Genomic DNA, 10,177 nt, shown 5'->3' with positions numbered 1-10,177 from the left:
GTTGTTTTAGGCTGCTGGAGGGACCGGAGGCCTGTGGTCGTTTTGATCCCGGACTGATGTTTTTGGACAACCTGAGTTTTAATGTTCGCGACGGGACGCGGGGGGAATCTCTGTCCTGTATTTAAAACGGAACATGTCTTTTTCATGGCTGACTTGTTCACTTCTTCTGGGAACTTTATGCGCAGGTAAAACGGCCGTTCTTTTGCTTCCGAAATTTGCAACAGTTTTGTCGTGTCCCAAAAGCAGACGATATTTTGATTGGGAAAAAAAAAAAAAAAAAATGTAGTTTTGGTGGTGCGTTTGAAATGTCGACCCGCGAACGAGTACACGTTTTTTTTTTTTTTTTTTTTACTAGTTGTTTAAACTTTGTTGGCAGCGGACAGCTACTATCGTTCAAACTGGGATTTTTTTTTTTTACGCTCCCGATCGTAATCTCCTTTTCTCTGTTTGGCCCTTAAAGACACACGTTATTATTATTATTATTATTTTTTTTTTTTACACTCCGCAAATGATTTGAGCGATAGCCGTTTCATTTTTCCAGTTTAAAACATTTTTTTTTTTAAATCACACGCATTACGTAGTACTGTTAGTGAATACATTTATGCTATAAATATAGGTTATATATATATATATATATATGTACCCAAATTTAAAACTGTTGCGTCCCCCTCGCCTCCCTCAACAGTGGCAGGAATAGAAGGCAGCAGCTGCGTCAACATCCTGAAACCTTAGAGGCGACATATCTCGGGTCTTGTTTGCGGTTAAAGAAGCTTTGAAAACACGCTTCCTCTGGAAAGGAGCTTCGTAAATCAATGGCGTTTTGGTTTTGAGTAAGACGGCAGCTGTTGTCTGAAGTCGCGTCTTTATGGTAAATCGGAGGTTACTGTTCCACGCAGCTCGGTTTCCCCAAAGCCCCCTTTTTTTTTTTTGGACTTGGTACCACGTGAAATTGAACACGAGGGTTGTTTTTTTTTTTGGGGTTCTTTTTCTTTTCTTTTCTTTTGTTTGGTAGTGTTTTAGTGCGACTCGTTGGAGAGCAGGAATTTAATGCGTGGAAACACACTTCTTCCCTGTAGCTGGGGGGGTGGGGGGGTGGGGGGGGGGGGGGTATGTCCTGCTTTGGCTGCATAGTTTAGTTTTTTTTTTTTTAATATAAAAACAATAACAATACTATCCCCTTCGGTTTGTCCCTCGAACTGTGATAAAACTATCGTTCAAGGCACAGCTGTCTCATGCATGCCAAATAGCACGGCGGCTAATGCCTTTATGGTTTATAGATTAGGGTGTACGGTAAGCTGCTTCTCCAGAATTCATGTTGTGGTGTAAAAGGCTCAGTAAGTGTCAGAGGGAGGGGGTTTGGGGGGGGGGGGGGGGGGGGGTTGGGGGGGATGATCTTGTAGTAAAAGTCCTCCTGGATCATGTGACCACAGATATCAGAAATACCATCTCGGCTCAATGGAGCATTGGGCATCACTGCTCTGTGTGTGTGTGTGTGTGTGTGTGTGTGTGTGTGTGTGTGTGTGTGTGTGTGTGTGTGTGTGTGTGTGTGTGTGTGTGTTATCCTTACTACCTTCCTTCCCTCCTTTTTATAATGAGCATGATGTTTGATCATTGCATGCATCCCTGTATGCTATAATGAAGTCCATTGTATGATGCTGGATGCTAAATGTGTGTGTGTGTGTGTGTGTGTGTGTGTGTGTGTGTGTGTGTGTGTGTGTGTGTGTGTGTGTGTGTGTGTGTGTGTGTGTGTGTGTGGTTGGTGGGGGTAACACTGGGGGATGGGCAGGCTCCTATAGGCAGGGATTTAAAGAGACAGGCACTATTTTTCCTCTGTGAACAAAGATTAGGCATGAATGTCCAAGCTGTACTGTGAATGACATGTACAGCATATTATCTGCTTTAATGTTCATCACAAATATGTCTTCCGTGTGAGTGTGTCCAAGAACTAATCCGATAGAAGGAATCAGAAAAGCCTTTTCCCCTTAAAGAATTCAACATTTGGAGACTGACAGCTATTGTTACATTTCAGTTTAGGGAGAGTACGTATTTCCTGTTAAAAGCCCTTTAAAGAAGAAGGTGTTATCTGTCTTTGCAGATGTGTCTCAAGAAGGATACAGGAGGGCTTATCTATAGAAGTAGCGTACCGGTGTGCGCATGCTGTGTTTCGGCAAGACATATCGTTGTTTTATAGCTAATTAAATTCTGTCATTTTTCCTTCCTTTTTACTCTCCGAAAAGATCTCTTAGCTAATAGGATTATTGTGAACTAGTATTCAGCAACAATTTCTTAGCCCTGAGGAGCTCCCTTTTCACTACAGAGAGCTCCCAAACTTGGCCACATGCCCGAGTGATGATAGAGGCTCCGCTCAGAGATGTTTCTTCGTGGCACAGAGCGGATCCTGCGCCATATGTCTGTGCTTCCGCTGTTGAGTTTCAATTCATTACGATGTGAGCTGACTGCGTCCTTCTGTCCGTCTCAGGGTACAGTCTTGGCGAAGCAGAGACCCGGGAGTGCGTGTACTACAATGATAACTGGCGTACGGAGAGGACCAACCAGAGTGGCTTTGAGCGCTGCGAGTGGGAGAAGGACAAGCGACTGCACTGTTATGCCTCCTGGCTCAACTCCTCAGGGACCATCAAGCTGGTGAAGAAAGGCTGCTGGCTGGATGACTTCAACTGCTATGACAGGTCGGGTCACCGAGCGAGGGCACCCGGGCCACCGTGCTTTTACGTTTGTATTTTAGGTGTCTGGCTCGTACCCAGAGTGCCCGGCTGCGATGACAACAGAAATAATCTGCCTCAGTACCCACAAGCGCTTCATTACATCCTTTTTTTTTTTTTTTTTTTATCTCTTATTTTCAAGGACAGAAATAAATGATGAGATGCTGAAACTATTTGTCAATTAGCCAAATGACTTAAAAAAAAAAAAATGCCAAGGATTGGCTAGTTGTAGCTTTTCAACTGTGAGTAGGAGGCTTTTTTTTTCTCACATCTCTGAAAATGGGGTATCTTTGGGCTCTAGCCTTGGTGTTTAACAAAACAAGCAATTCAAAGATATCCTCTCATACTCTGAGAATGTTGTAGAGGACATTTTTCTGACATTTCAAAGAGTAACTTGACAGATGAATCAACATGGAAAATCGGCAGCCGCTGAACTTAAAAGGTTTGACAAAATGTGACACAAAACAATAATGTAAGATATATTACCTAATTAACTGCCCCATTTTAATATTGTTTTTTTTTAAAGGTGTTGTCAGGCTTTATCCCCACCACGGGTCTCAACGAGTTATGTACGTTTGTGGAGCAACCACACGCGTCTACTGAGACGACGAAGATGCGGCACTTCCTTTAAACACGCATATTCGGATTGTCTGATCAGTGGTCAAAAGCCCAGATATTCAGTTTTCAATGTTGTAAATCAGAGAGTAGCAGAAAATATACAATATATTAAGAAGTTGATGCCAGCAAGTCATTTCCCAAAAGAAGGGATCTGTGTTTGGGGAAACGCTCTGGAACCAGTACAGCTCTCATGTAGCCCGTCTGCAAATAGCCAGATAGCCTTCAGCGACAGTGCAGAGTACAGCTGGGTGTCCACACCCTGGTGATGTGCCGATAGATATGGTGGCACCGGGCCACTCAGGGTTTTGTAAGTCAGGAGGGGGCTTTTTAAACGGGCCCTTTTATCAGCAAGCCTGTGTCGAGTTGTGGCACAATCAAACCTTCCCGTTGTTAATATTCCAGCCGCAGCTTTCGGGAACGAGCTGGAGACCTCTGGTGGCTCGTGGGGGCAAGCTGGAGAAACGAGAACCGATATAATTGATCCTAGACGACACTACCGTGTGTGTGTGTGTGTGTATCGGATGTCTTTCTTGCAGTGTTTAGTGGCCTTTTAATAAAGTCAGCTGTGTGATATGCAGTTCCTGTGAGTTGTTGAAAAGCAGCTAAATGACTATTATTTTCAGTGACACTGAGGAAATTGGAGGATTCTCACAATGTAGACATAAACAGCGTTAAAAAGCTTGGCTAGAATGGCTTTTAGACAAATTATGGGTTCTAGATGCAAAGCTGTTGAGCGTCCAAACAGAAATAACTTTGGCCTGAGCTGTTTGGTTAAATTTAAACCACGGAAGGAATATAATGGGTCGTTGAAAATTAAATTTATCAGGGGTCAATTTAATCTGAGGGGAAAAAGCTCCATTTGGAGCAAATGGAGCAGGTGGGAAAATTTCGAACAATTGATGTCACAGTGATTAATGGTGGTATCTGCAGTCACGAATGCATATAGTTAGAAATCCTGCGATTCCTCTGAAATCGGATAATTTGCTAACTTAATAAGAGTGTAACAAGATGAAATGATTACAGTAAAAAGAAAGTTTTGATCACCCAGCGGTCGAGTACTTCATAAAATGTCGTCTTTGCGCCTCATACATTGGAGTCAGTACCAGCCAAAGCCCAGGGATGCAAGTGTTCAACAGTCAGGACAATAAATTGGACAAATATTGCTTTGCCTTTCCTGGTATAGCAGATATAGGACAACAAGAGCCAGGCTCTCTCATCTGCCCGGCTGTTCAACACTGTTATTTTGGTCTGACTGATGATTGGACTCGTTTCTGGTTTTAGTTCTCAGAACAATAACGTCCGTGTGTCATCTGTTGTTTTTAGGCAAGAGTGCGTCTGCTTGGAGGAAAACCCTCAGGTGTTCTTCTGCTGCTGTGAGGGCAACTACTGCAATGAACGATTCACCCACCTTCCTGACATGACTGGCAGCGGCAACCGAGGTGAGCGGCGAACGCGCACTATATACTTACCTGATGCCGCGACCCCTTTTACAAAACCTTTGCATTTAGTTGTATATGTTTCTTTTCTTATTTCTCGTTAACTCGGTGGGTTTGAGACTCATTTTTTTTATGTTTTGCATTTCTCTAAAAATCAATTGTAGTTTATTTGAAGCCAAATGTGAGACATTAAGAAAAGATTGCACATTAAGGACAGTGCTGTTGAATTCTGCAGATTTTGCAACGCGCTGTTTCCGGAATGCAAAAGTACACTGAGGTTATTTGACTTGTATGCTTGTGTGTTATGTTGCATCAGTCCGTATCTTTATGTGCATAGTCCAGTGCTGATTATCAGCTTACTACGTCAGATAAAAAAAAAAAAAAAATGTGAAAAGTTTTTAACAAACTGTCACTCGGCTGTTTGGTGCAGTTTGTAATCAAAGATTTCATAGTTGAGGATCAAGGTTGGGACAATCCGGATGACGCGTTACCCTGCTCTTTCAAAATCAACCAGCTCTCGCGGCCTGCGAGGGACGCTTGGGTTGACGCTAATAACCTGCACGTCACAAAGCTGGCACGCTGTAATTATTCCCGTTTCTCCTCGACAGTGAAAATCCGGCCTCCATCCCGAGTGCCGTCCCTGCTCAACGTGCTGGTGTACTCCCTGCTGCCGCTCTGCGTGCTGTCCCTGGCCCTCGTCCTGGCCTTGTGGATGTACCGCCACCGCAAACCTCCCTACGGCCATGTAGACCTGAGCGAGGTGAGACGGGCCACACGCGACTCTCCACTTTAAAGTGGCAGTCACATCAGTAAACGTCACGCTCGTCACTTTCCCGCGTTGTAAACGCAGACGTGTATTTATCAGTAGAATGAGAACGGCGTTGCCCTGTTTTTTTTTTTTTCTTTCCCCACCTCTCTATCAGGATCCTGGACTTGTTCCTCCATCGCCGTTGGTGGGTCTGAAACCACTGCAGCTGCTGGAAATCAAAGCCAGGGGGCGCTTCGGTTGCGTGTGGAAAGCCCAGTTAATGAATGAATATGTCGCTGTGAAGATCTTCCCTGTTCAGGTATGTCAGCAATGTTGATTCAGTTGCAATTTTTCCACACCATAACCAAACACCAGATTTTCTGAAAAATATATATCCTTCGAGCTTTGGAAAAAAAAAAAAAAAAAAAAAACACCCACCCGCAGTATTCTGAAGGTATTGCTAGACTCCTTGTGTGACATTATTAAAAGGACTTTCAAGGCCTGAACCCTACAACTCTTCTGCTTTTGCTCGCAGGATAAGCAGTCGTGGCAAAATGAGCGGGACATTTTCATCACTCCGGGCATGAGACATGAGAACATCTTGCGCTACATCGCTGCAGAGAAGCACGGAGCCAACCTGGAGACGGAGCTGTGGCTCATCACGGAGTTTCACGAGAGGGTGAGCGCGCATGTCCCCTCATACAGTGTACACACACACACACACACACACACACACACACACACACACACACACACACACACACACACACACACAGAGACCTATACATAAAGACACAAAGCAAATTCATAGGGAGTTATAGGGCCTCTATGTTGACCAGAACTGCTTTTCTAATATCGGTTGAGGTTTTTATTTACCTCCAAAAAGTGCTGCTTTTTTATTAAAAAATGTCTTCGCATACGTCTGATCTGCAGTTCCCAGTGTATCTTAAAGCCATAGAGCTGCGCTGCTTACATTTACACAATTGTGTGTTTTTTTTAAGCATCTTGTGTAAAAGATAATTATGTTTTGCATTTGATGTGAGATATTACAAGACAATATTGCGTGTTTGCTCCACATAATGCTGCTGTCATAAAATACCTTGAGGCTACATAGAACATCCTGTTCATTGGCCTGTAATAAAACAGAATTAAACAATAATTGCCAGAACCACAAATGCGAAATGTGGCAATTATGTTCGTGTGATGACTTTCAAGGCTCGTCCTCGTATCACCTTTTTATTATTGGCGACGATACAAATGTCTTTAGTTACACTTATTTTCTCATCACCGCTCAGGTTTGCATTTATATTTGTATTTTTAACGCTGTATTTGTATGAATTTAGACCGTTAGTAAATCTTCTAGACGTCACTATCTGGCGGGATCCAAGCTGCAGTTCTTCAGTTCTGCTTGGCTCCCTCCCTGGACACTGACTAACTGCAGAGCTTCTGAGAAAAGGGATTAAAAATGAGATGCTTGTGCAGTCGGTAATCCTCGATCTTTCGTGCGTTTGTGTGGGAGCAGGGCTCGCTGACAGACCACCTGAAGGGTAACACTGTGACCTGGACCGAGCTGTGTCACATAGCAGAGACCATGTCCCGCGGCTTGGCCTACCTCCATGAGGACATTCCCAGCTACAAAGGAGAGGGGCCCAAACCCACAATTGCACACCGGTAGGAAACTGATCCTGGAGTTCATGAATTTAATCTTTGGACCTCTTTTAAAAAAAAAAAATTCTGATTGTTGCTTCTGATTTCAAGTCAAACCTTAAATTAGCACACTCCCTTCTGGTTGTGCTTGAGGTTCTAATTTACCCTGAAAGTCTGGGGACTAATTTGTGTGACTTTTGTGACTAAACATCACGATAATGAAGGCATCGTAATGACTGTTGGGAAATTACTTCCGCAGAGACTTCAAGAGTAAGAATGTGATGATACGGGATGATTTAACTGCAATCATTGGAGACTTCGGGCTCGCTGTACGATTCGAACCAGGAAAACCTCCAGGAGACACTCACGGCCAGGTATGAAATAACCCGGATTTTAGTTTTCATGTCTGCACAGACTCTCAACGCATTCACACGTCTTCTAATTTTTCATAAGCATTTTACACAGGCTTCGCTCATCTGTTCAAATATAAACGCCCTTTAGTAAATATTGACTTGAAATGGGTGAAAATGTATGCAGTCCTTCATATTCATAGTCATTCATATTTAATGTTATTTGAAGAGACTGTTTTTTTAAAAATAAGTAGGATCTAAGAGTAATGAGTTCTGTTGATATTAAAGCATAGTTTCCTTTTGCTTCATGATCAGGCACATTAATTGTTGAGTCGCGAGCAGGAAGTGACTTTTAAGGGCCAAAGCCACGTTTATTATTTATTCCGTATCATCTTGTGTTTCAAGGGTACGATACCCGATGAACTGCTGTTTAGAGATTATTTTTAAAACCCACATGTGCTTTTAGTCGATGAGGTTTGAGGGAAGAAGTAGCCTTGACTGCCATCTGGCCGGTACTCGTATAAACTTGAATCCGTTGTGCGTCCAGGTGGGTACGAGGCGTTACATGGCTCCAGAGGTGCTCGAGGGAGCCATCAACTTTCAGCGAGACTCCTTCCTGAGGATAGACATGTATGCTATGGGCTTGGTGCTGTGGGAGCTGGTGTCCCGCTGCGCCGAGACAGACGGTGAGTCAAGCCGTGCAGGAATGCTGCTTCCCCCCACAGGCGAAAAGGTCTCTTAGCTTCAGGCCGGACTAATAAACGAAGAATTAGTTTTCGTTTTGTCTGCAAAGCAATGTGATCAAAGGCCAAAGTTGTAAGGCGTGTAAAGTTACTCGTTAAATACAGAACTCTTGTTTTGATTGGACATATTTTCCAAATAAAAGCACGGCACTCTTTTCTTGACTTGATTTCTGTGTCAAACTTTCCGCTCTGTTGCCCCCCCACCCCTTCAGGTACAGGCGAATACATGCTGCCGTTCGAGGATGAAATAGGCCAGCATCCATCCCTGGAGGATCTGCAGGATGTGGTCGTGCACAAGAAGATGCGTCCAGCCATCAAGGACCTCTGGCTCAAACATCCTGTGAGTAACGGTGGAAGAATAGCTAATGGAAATTTCGGCAGCAATACCAGGATGTTGTGCATCCTTTTTTTTTTTTTTTTTTTCCAGCGAATGAAGCTCGATCGTTTGAGGTCCTTCTTCTCTGAATCAGTTTTCTTTTTGTTCCTTCTGGAACTTTGTCAGTAATGTCTAGAATTTCAGTGAGAAAGCTGGATTTAATTTTTTTTTATAAAGTTAAATGGTCGTCAATTCGAAATAATAAACAAACGATCAACCTTTTAATAAGAAAAGTGAAAAACAAATGCAGTGTTCTAACTTCTAGTTTATGGCTGCAGGGTCTAGGCCAGATGTGTGAAACCATTGAGGAATGCTGGGACCACGACGCAGAGGCCCGACTGTCGGCCGGCTGCGTCGAGGAGCGCATCAGCCAGATCGCCAGGACGATCGGCAGCACTACCTCAGACAGCCCCGTCTCCATAGTGACGTCTCTCATCAACGAGGACCTACCTCCCAAAGAGTCCAGCACCTGAATGGGTGGCACCATCCTTCACCTGAGCTCCCGACTTTTTATTTTTTTATTTCTTTTTCAAATCCAAACTCAGCGGATCTCCGTGAATATTTAATGACGTAAAGAAAACAACTAGCAACTTAAATGCAGCTGCTATTTTATCCCAATACTGGTATTTTTTTTTTCCTGTTTGTTTTTCTGTGTTTTGAAGTCAGATCTTACTAACACATCCATCTGCTGTAGTTAAAGTAGTAATAAGCTATGCGATGGGCACATCTGATAACACCCATGTGTCAAATTTTAAATGTCGTCATTACCTCATGTATTTTATTCTGTGTTAGTCTATTTTTTATTACCTCATGAGTTGCTCTGTGTTTTTTTGGGTTTTTTTTCCTGTCGTGGTCATGATCGTCTGCGGCCAAATTAAATGAACCTTGTGCTCCAAACCTCAGACGACGTGCTGCACACCTCGGAGGAACCATTTTGAGACTGTTAAAACAAAATATATTCATCTTCCTCAGGGGTCGAAGCTTCTCGATTTTTAAACTCGGACTGTGCTCCCTTATTTTAAACCTGTGAATTCCTCAGAATGGAGTAAATAAAGATTTAAAAAATAAAATAAAATAAAAAAAAAAATCGTAGCACAGCTGTTTTATCATAAGGGAGAGAGCTGGATGGGAGCTGAGCAGTTGGATTGGACTTTTCTGGACTTTTTGAAGATTTTGGGACAAGTGTCTTTGTCCTCGGGGAACTACCTCTCAGGTATCCAGTAGGCTTCTTTGGAACATTTTCTCTTAAGTTGAGAGCCAAGCTATCCAGCTAGCTTTCATGAACATATTCCTGGATTTACTTTACTCTCTCTCTCTCTTTCTTTTTTTTTTTTTTTTTTTTTTTTTAATTGTTGAAATTCAGAGTTACTCCCTTGCCAGTGCCAGGGGCATTGACGGATGCTGTCTGGAGTTGCGATGTTACACATTCTTAATTTGAACTGTCTGTGTGGGCGTCTGTGAGCGTACGTGTGAGGAGACTAAATGATGTGAGATGGATAGAGAGCGTGTTTTTAAAGAAAGAACCACGGACAGGTAATT

At 43.1% G+C, this 10,177-nt stretch overlaps 1 protein-coding gene across 1 annotated transcript; it reads left to right on the top strand.

Annotated features, from left to right (window-relative positions):
- Window positions 1-10,177, top strand: LOC138617435 (activin receptor type-2B-like). Its single transcript, XM_069692470.1, has 11 exons — window positions 1-185; window positions 2,480-2,687; window positions 4,662-4,777; window positions 5,383-5,534; window positions 5,698-5,841; window positions 6,058-6,201; window positions 7,045-7,193; window positions 7,429-7,543; window positions 8,067-8,205; window positions 8,475-8,602; window positions 8,917-10,177. The coding sequence occupies exons 1-11, from the start codon at window positions 134-136 to the stop codon at window positions 9,109-9,111; spliced, it is 1,542 nt and encodes a 513-aa protein (XP_069548571.1). The 5' UTR covers window positions 1-133; the 3' UTR covers window positions 9,112-10,177.

This window comes from Brachyistius frenatus, unplaced genomic scaffold, assembly GCF_029030835.1.
Source record: "Brachyistius frenatus isolate BFR_SWC_R1_liver_20210118 unplaced genomic scaffold, ASM2903083v1 Contig_12, whole genome shotgun sequence".
NCBI classification, from domain to species: domain Eukaryota; kingdom Metazoa; phylum Chordata; class Actinopteri; family Embiotocidae; genus Brachyistius; species Brachyistius frenatus.
The sequence above is the reverse complement of the archived record's forward strand: the minus strand, read 5'-3'. Positions and strand labels throughout refer to the sequence as shown.